The sequence below is a fragment of the Oncorhynchus keta genome, chromosome 2 (genome assembly GCF_023373465.1).
Source record: "Oncorhynchus keta strain PuntledgeMale-10-30-2019 chromosome 2, Oket_V2, whole genome shotgun sequence".
Taxonomy (NCBI): Eukaryota; Metazoa; Chordata; class Actinopteri; order Salmoniformes; family Salmonidae; genus Oncorhynchus; species Oncorhynchus keta.
In genome coordinates, this window is record NC_068422.1 from 18,620,886 (window position 1) to 18,647,458 (window position 26,573).

The 26,573-nt window shown below is 42.1% G+C and overlaps 1 protein-coding gene across 6 annotated transcripts in view; it reads right to left on the reverse strand.

Annotated features, from left to right (window-relative positions):
* Window positions 1–26,573, reverse strand: part of LOC118397366 (adenosine kinase) — a 295,175-nt gene that overhangs the window by 19,490 nt on the left and 249,112 nt on the right. For 5 of the 6 annotated variants that reach the window (XM_035792030.2, XM_035792057.2, XM_035792048.2 and 2 more), the window contains 2 exons: window positions 14,349–14,387; window positions 3,828–3,942 (listed from right to left, as the gene is read on the reverse strand). In XM_035792030.2, the coding sequence (XP_035647923.1) occupies window positions 3,828–3,942; window positions 14,349–14,387 (154 nt within the window). Of the gene's footprint in view, window positions 1–709; window positions 1,384–3,827; window positions 3,943–14,348; window positions 14,388–26,573 lie in introns of those variants that run through there. The other variant, XM_052473284.1, reaches the window with a different exon arrangement.

The following is a 26,573-nucleotide window of genomic DNA, read 5'->3' on the forward strand; positions in this document are numbered from 1 at the left end:
TACCATTCCATTCTTATGGGCAACTAAGGAGTATTGGTGTCTCTAGCGACTGGAACGAGCTGCAACAAACACTCAAACTGGACAGTTTTATCTCTTCAGTCAAAGACTCTATCATGGACCTTATCTATCAGAAGGACCTTATCTGGTCCTTCTGTAGCTCAGTTGGTAGAGCATGGCGCTTGTAACGCCAGGGTAGTGGGTTCAATTCCCGGGACCACCCATACGTAGAATGTATGCACATTCTGTCGCTTTGGATAAAAGCGTCTGCTAAATGGCATATATTATGGACACTCTTATTGACTGTTGTGGCTGCTTTGTGAGATGTATTGTTGTCTCTACCTTCTTGCCCTTTGTGGCTATTGTCTGTGCCCAATAATGTTTGTACTATGTTTTGTGCTGCTACCATGTTGTGCTGCTACCATGTTGTTGTTATCTTGTGTTGCTACCATGCTGTGTTGTCATGTGCTGCTGCCTTGCTATGTTGTTGTCTTAGGTCTCTCTTTATGTAGTGTTGTTGTCTCTCTTGTCGTGATGTGTGTTTTGTCCTATATTTATATTGTCTTTTTTACATTTTTTTTTTAATCCCAGGCCCCTGTCCCCGCAGTAGGCCGTTTGCCTTTTGGTAGGCCGTCATTGTAAATAAGAATTTGTTCTTAACTGACTTGCCTAGTTGTCACGATCGTTGAATGAGGAGGACCACAGCGCAGCGTGCTGAGCATACATAATTCCTTTATTTCGTAAGACGCCGACAAAAACAATAAACCATACAAACACGACTGTGACGCTTAAGGGCTATAGTGCTACAAACAAAGACAACTTCCCACAAAGAAAGGAGGGAAAAGGGCTACCTAAGTATGGTTCCCAATCAGAGACAACGATAGACAGCTGTTCCTGATTGAGAACCATACCCGGCCAAAATATAGAAATACAAAATCATAGAAAAACAAAACATAGAATGCCCACCCCAAATCACACCCTGGCCAAACCAAAATGAGACATTAAAAGGCTCTCTAAGGTCAGGGTGTGACACTAGTTAAATAAAGGTTAAATAAAAGGTAAAATGTTTATGTTTCTTTCTCCATATGATATGGTAAATATATCCAATACAAAAAAAACTACTACATTTAAATGATATTAATATTAATTTGAATATATTTCCGTTAATTCCCATATATTCCCATTAATTCCAACTGAAAGATTCCACCACTGAATAGTCCCCAAAATGTGCAACCCTAAGTGGGACTAGCATTTGTTTTTCAATAGGACAATGACCCAACACACCTCCAGGCTGTGTAAGGGCTATTTGACCAAGAAGGAGAGTGATGCATCAGATGACCTTGCCTCCACGATCACCCGACTTCAACCCAATTGAGATGGTTTGGGCTGAGTAGGGCCGCAGAGTGAAGGAAAAGCAGACAATAAGTGCTCAATATATGTGGGAACTCCTTCAAGACTGTTGGAAAAGTATTCCAGGTGAAGCTGGTTGAGAGAATGCCAAGAGTGTGCAAAGCTGTCAACAGAATCTAAAATAATCTAAAATATAAAACATATTTTGATTTGTTTAACAACTTTTTGGTTGACATGATTCCATATATGTTATTTCATAGTTTTGATGTCGTCACTATTATTCTACAATGTTGAAAAATGTCTCTGTGCATGTTGTCTCAGTAGTCTGAACTGCAAGGGCAACGAGGAAAGACACCCCGTGACACCCAACAAAGGCAAAGGCTCCCAGCTGTAATCAGAAACCATCATCTCTCTCCACATAGCTTTACCCCAGGCAGGATTGCAACTCCAAGCCCTGCTTTGATACGATGACACCATCGTAAAAATAAAATAAAATAAAATGTTACCCCCCTACTCCCCAATTTCTTGATATCCAATAGCAATTTTTTTCTCATTGCTGCAACTCCCCAACGGGCTCAGGAGAGGCGAAGGGTTCTCCAAAACATGACCCACCAAGCCTTGCTTCTTCTTAACACATGCTCGCTTAACCCAGAAGCCAACCACATCAATATGTCAGAGGAAACACCATTCAACTGACGACTGTAGTCAGCTTGCAAGTGTCCGGCCCCCACAATGAGTCGCTAGAGCACCATGAGCCAAGGAAAGGCCCATCGGCCAAACCCTCCCCTAACTTGGACAATACTGGGCCAATTGTGCACCACTCTATGGGACTTACGGTCACGGCCAACTGTGACACAGTCTGGGATATTTTCCAACATAATTTGCAAATAAATTCATAAAAAATCCTACAATGTGATTTTCTGGATTTTTTCTCTCATTTTGTCTGTCATAGTTGAAGTGTACCTATGATGAAAATTACAGGCCTCTCTCATCTTTTTAAGTGGGAGAACTTGCAAAATTGGTGGCTGACTAAATACTTTTTTTGCCCCACTGTATGTCTCTCTGTTGTGCTACAGCAGACATATAGTGAGCAATATGTTTGGAGTATTGAATTGTAATACATTTACATTCGTAATAAATCGGGTACACCCATCTAGTACCGGGTCAGACCCCTCTTTGGCTCCATAACATCCTGAATTCTTTGGGGCATGGAAACATTGCTGAATTGGTATCAAGGGACCTAACGTGTGCCAGGGAAACCTTCCCCACAACCTTACACCACAGACACCAGTCTGTACCATTGACACCAGGCAGGATAGGGCCTGTTTGTAGCCCTGATGTTCGCTTGCATGATTCTTGCCATTCTCCTTCGACCTCTCACCTACGAGCTGTTTTCACCCACAGGACTGCCACTGACTGGATGTTTTTCATTTGTCGCACCATTTCTGGTAAAACCTAGACACTGTCGTGTGTGAAAATCCCAGGAGGCCGGACGTTTCTGAGGCACTAGAACCGGCGTGCCTGGCACCGACGATAATACCACGCTCAAAGTTGCTTAGGTCACTTGTTTAGCCCATTCTAACGTTCAATTGAACAGTAACTGAATGTCACCAAATGCCTGCTTTATGTAACAAGCCACAGCCACATGACACACTGTCTGTTGGTGTGAACCATTTTCATGAACAGGGTGGTGTACCTAATAAACTGGCCACCGAGTGTAGAAACGCAATACATATAGTATTGGCACCCAAGTATCGTGATCATATTGTATCGTGAGGTCCCTGGCAATTCCCAGCCCTACTAAGGACCGTTCTGGAATCTGCCCAAAAACACTAAATAAAATTCTACTTCCCAAATCAATGCCTGTTCCATGCTCTCCTTCAACCGCTCTTAAACTATGATTGTCAGAAGAGCTTATCACAAAGGTTGAGTCCCAAATGCCACCATATTCCTGATATAGTGCACTACTTTTGACTAGAGCCTGCACAAAAGTAGTGCACTATATCAGGAATATGGTGCCATTTGGGACATACAAATCCTTTTCTCAGAAAATGTAACGTTCAATATTCATTGTCAAGCTTAACATAAAAGTAAATATTGTTGCCCTGAAGCGACTCCCAAGGCATTGTTTCAGTGACCAGCAGTCATCTATCAACATGTATTTAAGGCAATACTCTGAAATTGTGCGAGATGTGGTTTGAGTCAAGGCCTGAGTCAAGGCATGCCTTACATTGACCATTCAAGCACACAAGATCACGATGGTCGTATGAGGCTATAAATTCTCTACAATAATGGAGAGAATGGAGCGTGAAAAAAAATACTTAGTTAGGATTATTATGAGATGATTATAACTGATTAGGCATTATAAAGGGGTCATACATGCTCATGACATGTCTTACACTGTGTCATAACTGCCTAATAACGCATTATACCTTGGCTTTAAGTACCTACATTTATTTTAGGAAAAGCTGTTTGCCTACCGATAGTGGCCACAGTATCGTCCTTGCCCTGAGTGAAGACCACCACTCGTTGTCTCTTCTTGTTGACCTTCGGCAGGCTCTGGGCCCTCCTGGCAATCTCTGCAATGTCATCCGTCTGTGGAGAAATTATATGATTGGGTTGAAATAGCAAGAACCTGCTACATTAACCAAATGAACACACCACAGGGCCTTACTGTGGTGTCCATTATGGCGCTGCAGGGAATAGCGTCCATGTTACGGGCTCCTGACCAATTGTGCCATTTTCAAATCAAACTGTATTTGTCACATGCGTCGAGTACAACAGGTGTACCGTGAAATACCTACCTTACCGTGAAATACTTACTTACAAGCCCTTAACCAACAATGCAGTTAAGAAATATTTACTAAATAAACTAAAGTAAAAAAAATAAAAGAGCAAAAATAAAATAACAGCAACGAGGCAATATAAAGGGGGTACCGGTACTGAGTCAATGTGCGGGAGTACAGGTTAGCCAAGGTAATTGAGGTAATATGTACAGTACCAGTCAAAGGTTTGGACACACCTACTCATTCAAGGGTTTTTCTTTATTTTCACTATTGTAAAAACAAATATGGAATCATGTAGTAACCATGTTAAACAAATCAAAAATATTGTATATTTGAGATTATTCAAAGGAGCCACCCTTTGCCTTGATGACAGCTTTACACACTCTTGGTATTCTCTCAACCAGCTTCATGAGGTAGTCACCTGGAATGCATTTCAATTAACAGGTGTGCCTTGTTAAAAGTTCATTTGTGGAATTTCTTTCCTTCTTAATGCATTTGAGCCAATCAGTTGTGTTGTTACAAGGTAGGGGTGGTATACATAAGATAGCCCTATTTGGTAAAAGCCCAATTCCATATTATGGCAAGAACAGTTGCCATAAGCAAAGAGAAACGACAGTACAACATTAGGGCTCCCGAGTGGCACAGCGGTCTAAGGCACTGCATCTCAGTGCGAGAGGCGTCCCCACAGATCCTGGTTAGATTCCAGGCTGTATCACAACTGGCCGTGATTGGGCATCCCATAGGGCGGTGCACAATTGGCCCAGCGTCGTCCAGGTTAGGGTTTGGTTGGGGTAGGCGGTTATTGTAAATAAGAATGAGTTCTAAACTGACTTTCTCAGTTAAATAACTAGAAATACGTTTTAGACATGAAGGTCAGTTGCAAAAACCATCAAGCGATATGATGAAACTGACCTCTGCTTGAGAGAATGCCAAGAGTGTACAAAGCTGTCATCAAGGCAAAGGGGGGCTACTTTGAAGAATCTCAAATGTAAAATATATCTTTATTTGTTTAACCTTTTCATATGTGAGTTCCAAATGGTTGCCCTAGCGTGAGTTGTTTTATGCTCGCTGCCTGCTAATTATATTTAGGATATGTTTCAACACGTGAATTTAAAATAATTTTCTAACAAGTTGTATTTTCTAACAACAGTTTAAATTGAGGTGTGTTCTTTCTCCTCATTAATTCACATAGAAGTAGCCTATTTCAGTGTTGCGGACAATTTATGTTTTAGGCTTTACTGAGCTGGACAAACTTCTCTCTTCGGGATGAGCCCGAGCACTTCACCAATGTTTGTGCAGACCAAGTATTTGTGCAGTCTTGCATGAAATGGAACATGTTCTTGCTGGCACTCTCATTGCCTTCCTTGTTGTTTTCCTTACAAATAATAACTTTAGACATGTGTGCATTCCTATCAAAGTAAGTTCCTTATTGTCTTTATATCGTGTTGTCGTTTCTACTTTAGGCGCATATATATGTATATAACATAATGTATTTACAGTTTTATTCACATTTTCAAGTACTGGTTACAAATAATGCATTCCGATTATTGCATATATTGTAAAGGACACCTATGATGTGTGTAAAATAATTTGTTGAATGTTGTACTGATTATAATAAGCTTATGCTAAGCTATTTGCCAGCTATGTGAGGCTCCATGTTTGTTGACATTGTACAATGCATTCTGGGTGACATTATACAATGCATTCTGTCAGACCAAAGATGTTATAATTAGGTGAATGAATGGTTCACTCATCTTTCGGGTAAACTTCCGGGAGTGAATGAAGGGAAGTGAATGATCATAGACGACACACACCCTTCAACATGCATAGTATAAACACACCAAACTCATCTCGTTTCCTGTTATTATCTTTGGTTGTTGTGAAAAAAAACAAACATGGCGGCGGGCACAAACTACCCATCGATTACTTTCGATTTCTAGAAAGTGTTTTACTCAATTATTTTGATAAATTGTGACCTCACCCGTGATGTGATTAGTTATAAATAGTAATTGCTATTAGCTAATTCATATGGTAGTTTCTGTCGCTCGAGAGTTATAAAAATATGAGACCGCTTGTGTTATGTCAATCTTTCCTCAGTTAGCGTTAGGACAAATTAGCCTACATTTTCCGATTCAGATGTTTGTGTTATGCTTTAGCTACTTATGTGAATGTCTGAACATTGCATCCAAAAATAAACTGGTTGTAAGGGATTTCCTCCTCTTCTTCCGAAGAGGAGAGGCGAGAAGGATCGGAGGACCAAAATGCAGCGTTGTTAAAGTTCATGGTTCTTTAATAAGAGAAACTATAAATGAACAGAATACAAAACAAGAAACGTGAAAACCCAAAAACAGTCCCGTGTGGCAGCTAAGTTAATGACACTCACTGAGTATTCATTCCTTGTGTTATTTTTCTATTATTATTTTTTTCTCTGTATTGTTGGGAAGGGCCTGTAAGCGAGCATTTCATTGTCTACTCAAATCAAATTGTATTGGCCACATACACATGGTTAGCAGATGTTATTGTGAGTGTAGTGAAAAGCTTATGCTTCTAGATCAGACAGTGCAGCAGTATCAAACAGGTAATATCTCAAATTCCACAACAAATCCTAATATCTAACAAATTCCACAAAAAAACTTTAATACACACAATCTAGTAAAGGAATGGGATAAGAATATATAGGTATAAAAAATATGGATGAGCGGCTAAGATGCAATAGATAGTAAAGAAGAGATAGTGAAGGATACAGTATACATTATATACATCTGAGGTGAGTAATGCAAGATATGTAAACATTCTTAAAGTGGCATTATTAAAGTGACTAGTGTTCAATTTATTAAAGTAGCCAATGATAACAAGTCTGTAGGTAGGCAGCCACCTCTCGGTGCTAGTGGTGGCTGTTTAACAATCTGATGGCTTTTATAAATAAGCTGTTTTTCAATCTCTCTGTCCCAGCTTTGATGCACCTGTACTGACCTCGCCTTCTGGATGGAAGCAGGGTGAGCAGGTAGTGACTCGGGTTGTTATTGTCCTTGATTATCTTTTTTCCTTCCTGTGACATCGGATGTTGTAGGTGTCCTGGAGGGCATGTAGTTTGCCCCTGGTGATGCGTTGTGCAGACCGCACCACCCTCTGGAAAGCCATGGGGTTGTGGGCGGTGTAATTGCTGTACCATGTGGCGATACAGCCCGACAGGATCCTCTCAATTGTGCACCTGTACAGTTTGTGAGGGTTTTCGGTGACAAGCCACATTTTTTCAGCCTCCTGAGGTTGAAGAGGCACTGTTGCGCCTTCTTCACCACTCTGTGTGCATGGACCATTTCAGTTTGTCGGTGATATGAACACAGAGGAACTTAAAACTTTCGTGGAGATGTTTCCTTCTGTCACGCCTTGGTCTTAGTATTTTGTGTTTTCTTTAATTATTGGTTAAGGCCAGGGTGTGACATGGGTTTATTGTGTTGTCGTATTGGGGTTTTTGTAGGCATTGGGATTGTGGCTGATTAGGGGTGTGTCTAGCATAGGCTTGGCTGCCTGAGGCGGTTCTCAATCAGAGTCAGGTGATTCTCGTTGTCTCTGATTGGGAACCATATTTAGGTAGCCTGGGTTTCACTGTGTTTTTCGTGGGTGATTGTTCCTGTCTCTGTGTTAGTTATTCACCAGACAGGCTGTATAGGTTTTCTCGTTCCTTTTGTTGTTTTGTATTTTATAGTTATCTCATGTATCGTCAATTCTACATTAAAGAACATGAGTAACCACCACGCTGCATTTTGGTCCGACTCTCCTTCAACAGACGAACGCCATTACACCTTCCTTCACCACTTGGGGGCAGCCCATCAGGAAGTCCAGGACCCTGTTGCACAGGGCAGGGTCGAGACCCAGGGTCTCAAGCTTAATGATGAGCTTGGAGGGTACTATGGTGTTGAATTCTGAGCTGTAGTCGATGAACAGCATTCTTACAGTGCAGTGTGATGTTGATTGCATCGTCTGTGGAACTATTGGGGCGGTAAGCAAATTGAAGTGGGTCGAGGGTATCAGGTAGGGTGGAGGTGATATGATCCTTGACTAGTCTCTCAAAGCACTTCATGATGATAGAAGTGAATGCTACGGGGTGATAGTCATTTTTAGTTCAGTTAACTTAGCTTTCTTGGGAACAGGAACAATGGTGGCCATCTTGAAGCATGTGGGCACAGCAGACTGGGATAGGGATTGATTGAATATGTCCGTAAACACACCAGCCAGCTGGTCTGCGCTTGCTCTGAGGACGCGGCTAGGGATGCCGTCTGGGCCAGCAGCCTTGCAAGGGTTAACACGTTTAAATGTTTTGAGGAGAGCCCACAGTCTTTGGTAGCGGGCCGCGTAGGTGGCACTGTATTGTTCTCAAAGTGCGCAAAGAAGTGGTTTAATTTCTCTGGAAGCAAGACGCCAATGTCCGCGAAGGGGCTGGTTTTGTTTTTGTAATCCGTGATTGTCTGTAGACCCTGCCACATACATTTGAAGTCGGAAGTTTACATACACCTTAGCCAAATATATTTAAACTCAGTTTTTCACAATTCCTGACATTTAACCCTTGTAAGAATTCCCTGTTTTAGGTCAGTTAGGATCACCACTTTATTTTAAGAATGTGACATTTCAGAATAATAGTAGAGAGAATAATTTATTTAAGCTTTTATTTCTTTCATCACCATCACAATCCCGGTGGGTCAGAAGTTTACATACATTCTCTGGGATTCTCTACCTCTAACCCTATTTCAGGGGCTGAGTCACTGGCTTACTGGTGCTATCCCTCTAGTGCTTGTTTGATTGCCTTACGCAGGGAATAACTACACTTTGTATTTGGTCATATTTCCAGTCGCCTTGCCAAGATTAAATGCAGTGGTACTTGCTTTCAGCTTTGAGTGAATGCTGCCATCAATCCACGGTTTCTGGTTAGGGAACGTTTTAATAGTAACAGTGGGTACAACATCTCCTATAGACTTCCTTATAAACTGGCTCACTGAGTCAGCATATACATCAATGTTATTATCTGAGGCTACCAGGAACATATCCACGTCTACGTGATCGATGCAATCTTGAAGCGTGGAATCCGATTGGTCAGACCAGCATTGGATAGACCTAAGCACGGGCGCTTCTTGTTTTAGTGTCTGCCTATAGGAGGGGAGCAACAAGATGGAGTCATGGTCAGATTTGCCAAAAGGAGGGCGGGGGAGGGCCTTGTATGCGTGTTACTCGCTCATGTACAGCAATCGGTATTCTGATAGAATTCAGGTAGCGTTGTACTCAAATTAGCTTTGTTAAAATCGCCAGCTACAATAAATGCTTCAGGATATATGGTTTCCAGTTTGAAAGTCCAGTGAAGTTCCTTGATGGCCGTCTTGGTATCCGCTTGAGGGGGATATGCACGGCTGTGACGATAACCGAGGAGAGTTCTCTTGGGAGATAATACGGTCGGTATTTGATTGTGAGGAATTCTAGGTCAGCTGAACAAAAGGACTTGAGTTCCTGTATGTTGATACAATTACACCACGAATCGTTAATCATAAAACATACCCCGCCGCCCTTCTTCTTACCGGAGAGATGTTTATTCCAGTTAGCGTGATGCACTGAAAATCCCTTTGGCTGTATAGACTCCGACAGCGTGTCCCCAGCTAGCCATGTTTCCGTAAAACATTGTATGTTACAATCCCGGATATCTCTTTGGAAAGCAACTCTTGCCCAGATTTCGTTGACTTTGTTAACTAGGGACTGGACATTAGCGAGTAATATACTCGGGAGCGGTGGGTGCACATTCGAAGCCTCACTAGAAGACCGCTCCAGCACCATCTTCTCTTGCTGTGTTGTTTTGGCCTCTGGAATCAGTTTAAATGCCCTGGGAGGCGCAGAGAGATGATCCGCTTTGGGAAGTCGTATTCCTGGTTGTACTGCTGGTTGTGCTGGTAACATCTCTCTGATATCCAATAGTTCTTCCCGGTTGTATGTAATAACACAATGTTTTCTGGGCTAACAATGTAATAAATAATACATAAAAGACAAAATACTGCACAGTTTCCTAAGGAATAGAAGCGAAGCTGCCATCTCTATCGGCACCATTTTGTAGTGATTATGTTTTGTTTCCTGTTGTTTACAAGGCATGTGACAAATTTGATTTGATTATTGCCTACTAAGGGGGCCATTTTAGTCAATGAGGGTTCACAAAAGTGATTGAGAGAGGTCAGTGTTTCCTATCTTGGCTGGACTGAGGAGATCAAGTGATAATTAATAGAGATAAAAAGATCAATATTACTGGGTTAAAAACGCGCATTGCTTTGTCATATAGAAATGTGAAAAAACTAAGTATATAGGGCTGAACTGCATCCATTATCAGATGCAGTAATCAACAATTCTATATGGGACGATGAAACTAGGATATAGGATGGCCTAAAGTGTGGCTGAAGATTTGTTGTTGTTAGACAAAGCTACGTGAATGAATAAAGGGGACACGGCTAGGTGGTGTTATACATTATTATTATTATACGTTATATATTATTCTCCTCCTGAAGCAGGCCCTGTCTGCGTCCAAATGACACTCTATTCCCTACATAGTACACTACTTTTGACCAGAGCCCTATGGGGAATAGGATGCCATTTGGGATGCAGCACATTTCTCGATAGCATGTGCACAGACTGGATATCTCGGAGCCTGGAGACTAACACAACTCTCCAGTGAGCCTCCCTTTGATCATCACAGTGATAAAAACCCACTCCTGTCATGGCTGCTTTACTATTAACTTATCATGATGTACTATGAGCAGGTGGAATGTCTCTATCAGTAGCTCACAGTAGGGTGGACCATGAACGGCGCTGCTGTTTTATCATTGGGTTCCAGTGGCTCAGTGGGTTGGGTTTGTAGAGAATTGTGGATTGTGGGTTTGATTCTCACATGGCTACATCTACTCTCAATGTTGACAGTTCTGTAAGTCACCTTGGATTCAAAACGTCTACTAAATGACCATATTACATTACATTATAATTGTTAAGTATTTTATTATCATATTATTAGTAGAATTTATACAACAATAAGTCTCTTCTCAGGCAATTCTAGCAGTATAGTGTTTTCCTACAATGAGGAACGTTTAGAGCAACCAAATAAAGCCAAGCAGGAAGTAATCAGAGTGATACGGCTCTTATCCAATACCACCAGCCAGCTATACTGCCTCCGTTCCTCACTCCAGCCGATGAGCTTTAGCACCTCTAAATGCTTCCCAAAGCTCCGTTAATCAGTCTAAAGAGGTTCGCCGAGACATTGGGCAGAGGAAAAATGGGAGTAACACTCCAAGTAAGTGCTAATGGAGAGGTTAATACAGAGGCTGTTAACAGGCAACAGCAAAGAAGCAATTTGTCACTGTGACTAACTCAACTGAACCACAAGCCAGCCACTCCAATGACTCCAGACACCAAATGCAAAAATCTCCACGGGAGTAACACACGGCCCGGGTATGTAACCCTTTAAGGTTTATGAGAGGTTAATAAAAAAAAGTTTAAGTCTGTTTAGGAAAACAGGGGTTTAGGGGTCTATTATAGGGGTCCCTACCCCTATAATAGGGTAACTATTAAGGTAGTTGAGGAAGGCAAAACACACACAATGAACACAATATGTTACTACACCTGTTTGTGTAGCCGACTTACCTGGCAACAACTTCCTATGGCAACAACACAATATGGAAAACAGATCATATTCAATTCAACATGAGTGCATTTAGAAAATGTTTAGGAGACATTTCGCATCGTCAATTTGGATTACTGTTCTGCTGACAAATGCAAACGTGTGAATGATTAATTGTGCAATAATTGATCGGATCCAAATCAACAGCATCTGCACTTTAGTGGGTTATGATGATCTGAGGCACATTTCTCTGAAGTAGTTTTTTTAAAACCACATAATATGACAGCTTTATCAGGATGTTACATTCCTGTGTCTGTATCAAAGCCGCTGAAAAATGTATCTTCCTCAATAGAGAGAGGTTGTTTGTGAAGCAGAGGTTTCATCCTAAATGGCACCCTATTCCCTATGTAGTGCACTACTTTTGACCAGTAGTGCACTTTATAGCGAATAGGGTGCTATTTGGGATGTAACGAGTGCCTAGGAAAGATATATATATATATATATAGATTTCATTATTGCTGGTCTACAGATACCTCATCTCATCTCTGGCCATTTAAAGGAAACAGATGACAATCAGAACGACTGCTAAGTTTGTTTTCAGGTGTGCTGATGGCTTTTTGAAGAGAGAGAAACATAACCTAGTCATTTAATGAATAAATATTAAATAGTAATTGGCATGGCTACAATGTATATTTCTGACGAGCAGATTATTTAGTATGGTTATTATGAAAACAAAAAGCAGGAAGCAGAAATATCAATGCACATCCTCCTTTGCCAATCTTGTGAATTAACATATTTTTGGAGCACCTAGCTGCACAAACCACATTTTTACAAACGTGACATGACAACAAGATAAGTCTAAGCAGAAAAAACTAATTTAACCGCGAAACCATCTAGAAATACCATACTAGTGTTGTTCTCTGAAAAATCATATTCATCAGATGCAATTTTGCAGTGTTCTGGCAAATCAAGTTGACACAGAAAATGTCAGAGAATTGGTTAGTACTGGGAGAGTTGACGCTTTGCCCTTTATATTTACTTTCTGTGATGTGAGCTTCCCTCCCTCCCTCCCTCCTCTGTGGAAGCTGTCAGGGCCATCAGGAATCCATTCCCATTCCAGTCACGTTGATCACACCGTAAGTGATTCTGGATGAAAATTATTCATACATAGAAGAACTATATTCAAGGGAGAGCTCTACCTTTAAAAGAGAAAAACCACTTAAAAACATCTAAAGTAGATTTCACATGTTTGTCTTTTTTAATTGATATTTAAAAAGCAAAGCAGGATATAGGATTTTTTGAAAAGGCAGCAAAGAGGCAGGCAAAGCTAAACATGTATTCGTCATTTAATGCGCAGCCCCACTTAAAACATATTTTATGTCATTTTAATTTACATAATCTAAAACCACAGGTGGCAGTAATTTGGTTATTAAAAGGATACTGTGTGCACTGTACAATTTTGTGTTAGTGCTATATTATACTGTAGCAGGGAGAGGGGAGACATATCATCCCTGGGAGTAATGATACTAATGAGAGAAGCTTTTTAACCAGGCAACCTGTCAGCCCCCAAAGAGAGAGAGGCAGCCGGAGAAAGAGGCAGAAATACAGAGAGAGCATATTTTGCATTTAGAAAGACCCTGTATAAATTAAATCCCCCAATTAGATGTTTTCTCGTGTGTATTATTCTCAATGTATTCTTGTTTTTGTTGTCATATACTGTTGTTCCTCAAGCATATTGTTAATTTATATATACATTGCTTTGGCAACAGTGGCAACCAGCCATTCATGCCAATAAAGCATTTATCAAATTTAATTGAAATGAGAGATGGAGAGAGAGAGCGGCAGAGAGAGAGATTCAGAAAGAGATAGAGCGAGTGGGAGAACAGGGAGGTAGAGAAGCAGAGCGAGAGAAAAAGAGCGGCAGTGTGCTCGCAAGAAAGAGAGAGGCAGAGAGAGAGGCAGAGCGAGAGAGAGAGAGAGAGAGAGAGAGAGAGAGAGAGAGAGAGAGAGAGAGAGAGAGAGAGAGAGAGGCAGAGAGAGAGAGAGAGAGAGAGAGAGAGAGAGAGAGAGAGAGAGAGAGAGAGAGAGAGAGAGAGAGAGAGAGGCAGGGAGAGAGGCAGAGAGAGAGAGGCAGAGAGAGAGAGGCAGAGCGAGAGAGAGAGAGAGAGAGAGAGAGAGAGAGAGAGAGAGAGAGAGAGAGAGAGAGAGAGAGAGAGAGATAGAGAGATAGAGAGAGGGAAGGCTTGAAACCATGCCCAACTTCTCAGCTTCCCAAGAGGCTTTTCAAAATTCAATACATAACATCTGTAGGCGATGTTGGGTGCAGACCTAGCGGAGTGCGTCATAACACACAGACACACACACACACACAGACACACACACACAGAGAGACAGAGAGAGAGAGAAAGAGAGAGATGGCTGAACAAAGAAACCATGACGACTACCAGGTTTCCATAGCAACTGCTGCAAGGCCTGGAGTGTATAATAGCACATCAATCACTGTCCAAAAAAGAACTAAATTATCAGCTAAAATAAACCTTTAGGATCTGTTTAGTGGTGTGCATTCGGCGGTAACTCACCTCCTCGAAACCTTGCTCTTTGGCAAAAGTGGCCGCCTCCTGAAATAGAAAATAAAGAACACAAATTAACAGTTAATTACAGAGTCACAATGCTGTAACGGAAGTCATAGTGAACACATCCCAAATGGCCCCCTATCCCCTATGTAGTGCACTACTTTTGACCAGGGCCAAAAGGGGTCTGGACAAAAGTAGTGCACTACATAGGATGCCATTTGGGACATACCCACTTCAGGCATACAGTACAAGACCTCTCACTTCCTTCAGTCACTGACAGACTAAACACGTGTGATGACCTGACACTTGAGATTGAAGGAGTAACTTGAGTCCAATCTGCTGCTGTGCTACTTTGTTCCCTGAATTAATACTGTACTCATACGGGATGGCATAAACCCATTTAATCCCAATGCCCCACTTTGGCTCATTTTACAGCAACAGCTTTGAGAAGAAGACAGACAACGTCTGCATCTCAAATGGCACCCTATTCTCTTTATATTGCACTGCTTTTGACCAGGACCCATAGGGTCAAAAGTAGTGCACTATATAGGAAATAGCGTGCCACTTGGGATACAATCAACTTCATTTCAGCTTAGCCATGAAACTACTGTAACACAGACAATAGATATGGATAGATATGTGGGTTTCCCAGTTTACACCACTGGAATTCAATAATAGTGACCACGAACGGCATGCTTTATAGTGTACTTGACTTTTGGTGGTGGCTAGCAGTCAGGTGACATTATTTGCTCTGTTTAGTCAATGGGCAGAGGCTTCTGTAGGCTAGCTATTGCACGATGAGATGCAATAACATGGACACAAATCACGAGTGACAAGTGCATTCGCTCAATTCACTTTTGACCCTTAGACAAAGCAATAAGTCGATGCTATGATGCTAAATGACCCGATTATATGGAAAGGGGGCTGGGGTTGTGACCTTGGGGAGACACGGGTTGACGACCTGGTCTTACACACAGCAGAGAGGGAGGAGATGAAGGAGTGTGTGTGTGGTGTGTGACAAGAGAAAAGGGAGGAGAGAAGACATGAAACAATAGTGTTATGGGGCCCAGGGGGGAACAGGCATGCCTCTCTGTCTCTGATCACACATTACTGGGACAGAGATACTGGATGTCACTTAATCTAATAACACACACACACACACAGTTAAAAAAATGTAGTTTCAACTAATTATTATTAAGTAATTGGTTACACAGCCTTTTTTAGTTTCTGAACTGTTCAATTAAAGTGCTACCTGAACTTAAAATGTTAAGTTGATCCAAACTTAGCATTAACTTGAAAAAGGGTCAGTCAACTTACATTATGTGTTTGCTCAACTTGTCTCATATGTTCATTCAACTAGAATTATTTTTTTTCTTTTCCCCAAGATGGTGTAGCAGTGCAGATGTGGTTTGTCGTCCTCTCGTTTACTTTTTGTATTTTTATCTTTTTTTGTATATATTTCAATTTATTTGTCAATCACTTTTCCATTTTTAAATTAAATATACCTACTGGTAACCCGCCTCAATCAATGTGACACGGATCCGCTATTATTTTAGCAATGCTTCTAATTACCCCGCCTGCTAACTTTAAACTCTGTGTCTCCCGCGTGCTAGCATAGCAACGACTACCCGCGGCTTCCCTGTTCCATCTATTGATGTTCACTGAACCCTATGATCACTTGGCTACATAGCTGATGCCTGCTGGACTGTTCATTTATCACGGTACTCCACTTTGTTTACTTTTGTTTATCTGTCGGCCCTAGCCCCAAACTAAGCTCTGTGTGTAGTTAACCAACCCTCATGCCCATTCATCGCCATTTTACCTGTTGCTGTTGCTGTTGTCTTAGCTGATTAGCTGTTGTTGTCTTACAGGTTGTTGTCTTTGCAAGCTCTCCCAATCAACACCTGTGATTGCTTTATGCCTTGCTTTATGTCTCTCTCAAATGTAAATATGCCTTGTATACTGTTGTTTAGGATAGTTATCATTGTTTTAGTTCACTGCGGAGCCCGTCGTCCCACTCTACATGCCTCATATACCTCCTTTCTACCACCTCCCACACATGCGGTGACGTCACCCAGTATAACCAGCGTGTCCAGAGAGGCAACCTCTCTTATTATCACTCTGGGCTTACCTCCACTGTACCCACACCCCACCATACCCCTGTCTGCATATTATGCCCTGAATCTATTCTACCATGCCCATAAATCCGCTCCTTTAATTCTCTGTCCCCAACGCACGAGACGACCAGTTTTGATAGCCTTTAGCCGTACCCTCATCCTACTCCTCCTCTGTTCCTCGGGTGATGTGGAAGTTAACCCAGGCCTTGCGTGTCCCCAGGCACTCTCATTTGTTGACTTCCGTAATCAAAAAAGCCTTGGTTTCATGCATGTTAACATCAGAAGCTTCCTCCCTAAGTTTGTTTTACTCATTGCTTTAGCACACTCCGCCAACCCTGATGTCCTTGCCCTGTCTGAATCCTGGCTTACGAAGACCACCAAAAATTCGGAGATTTCCAGACCCAACTACAACATTTTCCATCAAGATAGAACTGCCAAAGGGGGAGGAGTTGCAATCTACTGCAGAGATAGCTGGCAAAGTTCTGTCATACTTTCCAGGTCTATGCCCAAATAGTTTGAGCTTCTAATTTTTAAAATTAATCTCTCCAGAAATAAGTCTCTCACTGTTGCCGCCTGTTATAGACCCCCCTCAGCTCCCAGCTGTGCCCTGGACACCATATGTGAATTGATTTCCCCCCATCTATCTTCAGAGTTCGTTCTGTTAGGTGACCTAAACTGGGATATGCTTAACACCCCAGCAGTCCTACAATCTAAGGTAGATGCTCTTAAACTCACACAAATGATCAAGGAAACCACCAGGTACAACCCTAAATCCGTAAACATGGGCACCGTCATAGATATTATCCTGACCAACTTGCCCTCCAAATACACCTTTGCTGTTTTCAATCAGGATCTCGGCGATCACTGCCTCATTGTCTGCATCCGCTATGTGTCCGCGGTCAAACGACCACCCCTCATCACTGTCAAACGTTCCCTAAAACACTTCAGCGAGCAGGCCTTTCTAATCGACCTGGCCCGGGTATCCTGGAAGGATATTGACCTCATTCCGTCAGTCGAGGATGCCTGGTCGTTCTTTAAAAGTAATTTCCTCACTATCTTAACTTCTTGGATATAGGGGGCGCTCTTTTAATTTATGGATAAAAAAACGTTCCCGTTTTAAACAAGATATTTTGTCACGAAAAGATGCTCGACTATGCATATAATTGACAGCTTTGGAAAGAAAACACTCTGACGTTTCCAAAACTGCAAAGATATTGTCTGTGAGTGCCACAGAACTAATGCTACAGGCGAAACCAAGATGACATTTCATACAGGAAGTGCCCCAGATTTTGAATGTGCTGTGTTCCAATGTCTCCTTATATGGCTGTGTATGGGTCACGAATGAGCTTAGACTTTCTGTCGTTTCCCCAAGGTGTCGACAGCATTGTGACGTATTTGTAGGCAAATCATTGGGAGATTGACCTTAAGAGACCACATCTACCAGGTGGCCGCTTGGTGTCCTAAATTGCAATTATTGCGTAATCTCCAGCTGCGTGTATTTTTCGTTTGCTTCGAGGAGAAACACAGCTGCCACGAATGATTTATCATCGAATAGATATGTGAAAAACACCTTGAGGATTGATTCTAAACAACGTTTGCCATGTTTCTGTCGATATTATAGAGTTAATTTGGTAAAAAGTTAGGCGTTGTAGAGACTGCATTTTCAGATTTTGAACAAAGCGGAGCGATTTCTCCTACACAAGTAATCTTTTTGGAAAAACTGAACATTTGCTATCTAACTGAGAGTCTCCTCATTGAAAACATCCGAAGTTCTTCAAAGGTAAATTATTTTATTTGAATGCTTTTCTTGTTTTTGTGAAAATGTTGCCTGCTGAATGCTAGGCTTAATGCTATGCTAGCTATCAATACTCTTACACAAATGCTTGTTTTGCTATGGTTGAAAAGCATATTTTGAAAATCTGAGATGACAGTGTTGGCTAAGCTTGTGAGCCAATATATATATTTCATTTCATTTTTCGATTTTCATGAATAGTTAACGTTGCGTTATGGTAATGAGCTTGAGGCTATGATTACGCTCCCGGATACGGGATTGCTCAACGCTAGAGGTTAAATAAGCATGCCCCTTTCAAAAAATGTAGAACTAACAACAGATACAGCCCTTGGTTCAGAAATAGCATTGAATAGTCCCTGCGATATGCAACTGTTCAGGGAAGTCAGGAACCAATACACACAGTCAGTCAGGAAAGCAACGGCTAGCTTTTTCAAACAGAAATGTGCATCTGCAACTAATTCCAAAAAGTTGTGGGACACTGTAAAGTCCATGGAGAACAAGAGCACCTCCTCCCAGCTGCCCACCGCTCTGAGGCTAGGAAACACTGTTACCACCGATAAATCCACTATAATTGAGAATTTCAATAAGCATTTCTCTACAGCTGGCCATGCTTTCCACCTGGCTATCACTACCCCGGTCTACTGCACGGCACCCTCCACAGCAACCCGCCCAAACCCCCACCATTTCTCCTTCACCCAAATCTAGATAGCTGATGTTCTGAAAGAGCTGCAAAATCTGGACCCCTACAAATCATCCAGGCTAGACAATCTGGACCTTCTCTTTCTAAAATTATCTGCAGAAATTGTTGCAACCACATACTAGCCTGTTCAACCTCTCTTTTGTATCATCGGAGATTCCCAAAGATTGGAAAGCTGCCGCGGTCATCCCCCTTTTCAAAGGGGGTGACACTCTAGACCCAAACTGCTATAGACCTACAGTGGGGAGAACAAATATTTGATACACTGCCGATTTTGCAGGTTTTCCCTACTTACAAAGCATGTAGAGGTCTGTAATTTTTATCATATGTACACTTCAACTGTGAGAGACGGAATCTAAAACAAAAATCTAGAAAATCACATTGTATGATTTTTAAGTAATTCATTTGCATTTTATTGCATGACATAAGTATTTGATACATCAGAAAAGCAGAACTTAATATTTGGTACAGAAACCTTTGTTTGCAATTACAGAGATCATACGTTTCCTGTATCTTGGGCTTCTTAAAGAAAAACTAACAGGTGTGTGAGAGCTGGAAATCTTACTGGTTGGTAGGTGATCAAATACTTATGTCATGCAATAAAATGCTAATTAATTACTTAAAAATCATACAATGTGATTTTCTGGATTTTTGTTGGTGCACAGTTGAAGTGCACCCATGATAAATATTACAGACCTCTACATGCTTTGTAAGTAGGAAAACCTGCAAAATCGGCAGTGTATCAAATACCTGTTCACCCCACTGTATATCTATCCTACCCTGTCTTTCTAAGGTCTTCGAAAGCCAAATAAACAGATTACCGACCATTTCGAATCCCACCATACCTTCTCCGCTATGCAATCTGGAGTCAGAGCTGGTCATGGGTGCACCTCAGCCACGCTCAAGGTCCTAAACAATATCATAACCTCCATCGATAAGAGAAATTACTGTGCAGCCGTATTCATCTACCTGGCTTTCGACTCTGTCAATCACCACATTCTTATTGGCAGACTCGACAGCCTTGGTTTCTCAAATGATTCCTGGTTTACTACCTACTTCTCTGATAGAGTTCAGTGTGTCAAATCGGAGGGCCTGTTGTCCGGACCTCTGGCAGTCTCTATGGGGGTACCACAGGATTCAATTCTCGGGACAATTCTTTTCTCTGTATATGTCAACGATGTCGCTCTTGCTGGGGGTGATTCCCTGATCCACATCTACGCAGACAACACCATTCTGTATACATCTGGCCCTTCTTTGGACACTGTGTTAATTAACCTCCAAATGAGCTTCAATGCCATACAACACTCCTTCCGTCTTTTCTGACCTAGAATATGTGGACAACTACAAATACCTAGGTGTCTGGCTGGACTGTAAACTCTCCTTCCATACTCATATCAAACATCTCCAATTTTTTATTTAATTTTACCCTTATTTTACTAGGCAAGTCAGTTAAGAACAAATTCTTATTTTCAATGACGGCCTAGGAACAGTGGGTTAACTGCCTGTTCAGAGCAGAACGACAGATTTTGTACCTTGTCAGCTCGGGATTTGAACTTGCAACCTTTCGGTTACTAGTCCAATGCTCTAACCACTAGGCTACCCTGCCGCCCCAATCCAAAATCAAATCTAGAATCGGCTTTCTATTTCGCAACAAAGCCTCCTTCACTCACGCCGCCAAACTTACCTTAGTAAAACTGACTAACCTACCAATCCTCGACTTCGGCGATGTCATCTAAAAAATAACTTCTCAGCAATCTGGGTGCAGTCTACCACAGTGCCATCCGTTTTGTTACCAAAGCCCCTTATACCACCCACCACTGCGACCTGTATGCTCTAGTCGGCTGGCCCTTGCTACATATTCGTCGCCAGACCCACTGGCTCCAGGTCATCTATAATTCTATGCTAGGTAAAGCTCCGCCTTACCTCAGCTCACTGGTCACGATAACAACACCCACCCATAGCACAATGTAATCATGTATGTCAATGTTTGTCAAATATGTCAAATGAAAACATTGTATGTCAAAAGCTACGTGTGTGCAACTACTTCCACAGCCTTTTTTTGTGAAATATTTATAATAATAATTTCTAGATAAATGAACAAAATTTAACAAACATTTTAAGTTGACTGAATATTTGCCTAAGTTCTCAAGTTGGAGCCAAGTTTGGGAAAACTAAAAATATTATGTTCACGTAACACTTTGACTGAAAGGTTGAGTTAAAAGGTTGTGGAACCAGTTACATAATAATAATAATTAGTTGAAACTAGAATTTTTTACAGTGCACACATACTGTACATGCATTTGCACGCACACAACCACCCACCCTCACCCATTCAAATAGCCACTCAAGCTCTTTTCAAATGAGGTGAGTGTCTCTTTTCATGTAGCTAGTGGGCACCAGCCACTCATATTCATTAATTTGTTAATTTATGAACTAATAGATATTGACTTCAGAAACATTTAATCACAGATGAGCAGCAACCATCACACTTCAGGGGCATGAACATCTTAATGCGTTGTCAAAACAAGGATACTTCATTTGATGCTCCTTTCCAAAGGGTGTGTCCCAAATGGCAACCTATTCCCTATGTCCGGGTCAGGCAACGATATTCAGCCACGGTCCAATTTTTGTCGGAGCGGAAGGTCGGGGGGCCGGAACATAATTCTAATAATTTGCGCACTGCAAATTGGACTAAACCCCAAAATAATATACCCCAAATATTTCCAACATTAAATACATTTTTAGCTGAATTCATGGTGATTTTACAGTTTTTGACCGAAAAACCTGAGAGTGTACAAAACATAAAGAACACTCTTTCCATGACAGACTGACCAGGTGAATCCAGGTAAAAGCTATGATCCCTTATTGATGTTAAATCCACTTCAATCAGTGTACATCAAGGGGAGGAGACAGGTTAAAGAAGCCTTGAGAGATGGATTGAGTATGTTTGCCATTCAGAGGGTGAATAGACAAGACAAAATAGTGCCTTTGAACAGGGCATGATAGTAGGTGCTAGGCGCACCGGTTTGTGTCAAGAACTGCAACACTGCTGGGTTTTTCACACTCGACAGTTTCCTGTGTGTATCAAAAATGGTCCACCACACAAAGGACATCCAGCCAACTTGACAACTGTGGAAATCATTGGAGTCAACATGGGCCAGCATCCCTATGGAATGCTTTCAACACCATGTAGAGGTGTTCTGAGGGCAAAAGGGGAGGGGGTGCAACTCAACATTAGGATCGTGTTCTTAATATTTTGAACACAAATTTAGAAACATTTGGGACGCAGACAAAGCCTTTTAAAAAGGCACATGAATGCAGGCTGAATACAATTCCTGTTGGTTGGCTATAGTCTTCAGTCACCCAGTTAACTACAGTGGAAACACTCTTCTGTGTAAGTGGGATTTGGTTGGCAGCATAGAAAATTAATATAATGGTGGTAACAATTTCTATGAGCCACCTGCGTGTGATGTATTATAGGCATTTATGCATTTATAAGGGTTCTTAGGATAGATGGAGCTGCAAGCTGTTATGAATGCTTACAGCTAAACCACACAATACAACTAATGTGTGACTACATTATATATGCATGCAAATAAAGTTGTATTGAATTCAATTGAATGCATGTATAGCCCTTGTGTAATAAAGAACCTTCAGACCTACAGTATAATACACTATTGGATGACAGAAAACACTAATTAATTCATTATGCGTTATAAAAGGGTTGCCAACGGGTTGAATCACTAAAAGTTTATGACTGATACAATGTTAGAACGATATGAGGGCTTAATGTTTATTTACGATTGTCACTAAAATGGTAAGTGCTTAGGGGTTGTAAAATTCCAGAAAACCCCCCCCCCCCCCAAAATCCCAAACTCCCCAGAAATTCCCCCAAATTTGTGGAAAGTTTCCTGAATTTTGCAACCATATTCAATACATCCTTTGAGACACATCTGGACAAGATTAATGTCTTCAACAAAGTGTCTCATTAGTTTAAAGATGTAATGAAGTGTTCACTTCATTTGATTATCCAAGTCTCTTTTCTCCTCTTTAAAGATGGAATCAGCATGAGGGGAAACAGCGCCACTGTTCGCTCCCAGGGCCTTTGTCATTGTTTTGTTGATGAAACAAACAGAGGCGTGAAAAAAAGAAAAGCCAGTACATATTTAGCTGTTCTGTCGCACGTGCAATGTTGTCAGCGAGAAAATCAAATCAAAGTGTATTTGTCGCATGCACAGGATACAACAGATCTAAACAGTAATGTAAAATGCTTACTTACAAGCGCCTCCTCAACAATGGCTTGTTCAATATAAAAAAGTTTTTTTGTTGTTGTTTACAATAACCTATTTGTTGTTGTTTAGATTAACCTATTTGTTGTTTTATCTCAAACAGACGTGGCAGTTCTCCAATTAAGGATTCCAGCTGAGTGATGTGGCAAGTTGATGAGGGACCAGAGGTTCTCCTTAAGGCGTCACCAAGCTTCAGTTCGGTTGGCGGCTAGCCGAAGTCGACTAGGAGAACAAAATGAATGTGCTCGCATACTCCCTTAAAAGACATTGGCTTGTAAAACTAGAAAAAAGCAGAAATACTACTTTTTGTTTGTCCATTTTAGCTATTGCTCAAAATAGTCTGACTTTATTTAAGATTACTCAAGAAATCTATGATACATTTTTACTCAGACTATTTGCATTGCCCCGTCCCCCTCTTTTACACCGCTGCTACTCTCTGTTTTTATCAGCTACACATAGTCCCTTTAATAACTCTACCTACATGTACATATTACCCCAACTAACCGGTGCCCCCGCACATCGATTCTGTATCGGTACCAGCATGTATATAGTCTCGGCTATGGTTGTTTTACTGCTGCTCTTTAATTACTTGTTACTTTTATTTCTTATTCTTATCTGTATTTTTTAGAACTGCATTGTTAGTTAGGGGCTCGTAAGTAAGCATTTAACTGTTTAACTGTTGTATTCGGTGCATGTGATTATTAACATTTGATTTGATTTGATTTTGACTTTTTGGCCAAGGACATCTTAGTTGTGCAATTTTACATCTAAGATGTTTGGAACAGTATTTATAAATACATTTTTTGCATGAAAAGGAGTCGTCTTATTGAATGGCAACAAAAACTTTACTGAAGAATCCAATCACCAATGAAGGGGTGTAGACTTTGGCTACTGACTGATTATTTGTTATAATTTCTACCCCCTTTTTCTCCACAATTTCATTATTATGATCTTGTCTCATCGCTGCAACTCCCCAACGGGCTCGGGGGAGGCGAAGGTCGAGTCATGCGTCCTCAGAAACATGACCCGCCTAACCGCGCTTCTTAACACCCGCTCGCTTAACCCGGAAGCCAGCTGCACCACTGTGTCAGAGGAAACACTGTTCAACAGATGACCGAGGGTCAGCCTGCAAGTGCCCAGCCTACCACAAGGAGTCGCTAGAGCACGATGAGTGAACCCCAGGCTGTAGTGACGCCGCAACACTGGAATGCAATGCCTTAGGCCACAGCGCCACTCGGGAGGCCTACCAGGCTACTTTTCATTTAAAAGATTCAATTCACTAGTCCGTCGAGCCCTCTCCCACGAGAATAAACAATATGCATTTTCTAGCGATGTTCTGAAGGATCATGCCATCTCACCAATTCCCTAATTATCCGATGGACATGCCCACATTCTGATAATCACCATTCCTCTCCCTTCCTCACCTATATAAGCAGCAAGTTTTGTCTCATTTTTGTTCAGCGTTTGTGCTGGCAGCCCAATTCCTTTGCCTGGCTAAAGTACAATACGTGCCTTGTAAAATTGTAACCTGTGTACATGTGTTGTTTGCAAGCTCATAGTTTGACGCCTGCACTGGCTTAGTTGTTTATTCTAGTTAATGTATTGTAGTATTTCTACATGTTGCAGCCTACTTTATAATCTCTTGTCATGGCACTGCTCAGTCACACATGCCAATGTCTTGCACCTCCCCTTTTATATCCTCTAGAACCACAACCTCCTATCATCACTTGTATCAAACTTACAAGTCATAAAAAAAGGCAAACTCAGCTCCATCATTCGTTGAATCAGATGGCTCATTCATAACAAAACCAACTGATATTGCCTTTAATGATTTTTTCATTGGCAAGATTAGCAAATTTAGGGAGCTATGCCAGCAAACAAAAGCTGACACAACACATTCATATATATCTGACCAAATTATGATTGGTGTCTGTCTATCAACAATGTCAAGCCACCAGAGTCTGACAACCAGAGGTGTGGACTCGAGTCACATGACTTGGACTCGAGTCAGACTCGAGTCACAAATATGATGACTTACAACTCGACATTGACTTTAACAGCAATGACTCGTGGCTTGACTTGGACTTGAGCCTGTTGACTCGACCTGACTTGATACCCTCTGTCACGCTCTGACCTTAGAGAGCCATTTTATTTCTCTATTTGGTTAATTCAGGGTGTGATTTGGGTGGGTATTCTATGTTGTCTATTTCTTTGTTTTTGGCCGAGTATGGTTCCCAATCAGAGGTAACTGTCTATCTTTATCTCTGATTGGGAATCATACTTAGGCAGCCCTTTTTCCCACTTTCTGTTGTGGGATTTGGTCTTTGTTTATTGCATGGGTTGCACTCCTAAGCTTTTTGTTAGTTGAGTTGTTTATTGTTTTTTTTGGTGAACATTTATATATTAAAGAAAATGTACGCCTACCACGCTGCACCTTGGTCTCATTCGAACGACGGACGTTACAGAAGATCCCACCACCAACGGACCAAGCAGCATGGTCAGGAGGACTGGACCTGGGAGGAAATCCTGGAGGGAGCAGGACCCTGGACAAGGGCCGGGAAGTATCGCCGTCCAAAGGAGGAGATGGAGGCAGCGAAAGCGGAATGGCGACGTTACGAGGAGTTATACCAACCAACAAGCACAGGTTGGCGGAGTCAGGGTTTAGACCTGAGCCAACTCCCCATGCATACCGTGGGGAGCGTGTGACTGGTCAGGCACCGTGTTACGCAGTGATGCGCACGGTGTCTCCAGTGAGCATTCACAGGCCGGTGCGCTCTGTGCCAGCGCCCCGCATTTTCCGGGTGGATGTGGGCATCCAGCCAGGACGGGTTGTGCCAGCTCTACGCTCGAGACCTCTAGTGCGCCTCCAGAGCCCAGTGTATCCGGTGCCTGTTCCACGCACCAGGCTTCCAGTGCATCCCCCCAGTCTGGTGAGACCTGTTCCGGTTCCACGTACCAGGCCTCCACTATGTCTCCCCAGCCTGGTAAGCCCTGTGGCAGCTCCACGCACCAGGCCTCCAGTACGTCTCCTCAGTCCAGTGAGACCTGTTCCGGCTCCACATACGAAGCCTCTAGTGGTGATCCATGGCACGAAGCCTCCAGTGATGATCCATGTCCCGGTGCCTGCAGTGAAAATCCATGGTACGGAGCCTCCAGCGACGGTCCCAAGTCCAGAGCCTTCAGCGAAGGTCGCCTGTCCGGAGCCTCCAGCGACGGTCCCCAGTCCGGAGCCTCCAGTGACGGTTCCCAGTTCAGAGCCTCCAGCGACGATCCGCATTCCGGAGCCTCCAGCGGGGGTTCCCAGTTCAGAGCCTCCGGCGACGATCTGCAGTCCGG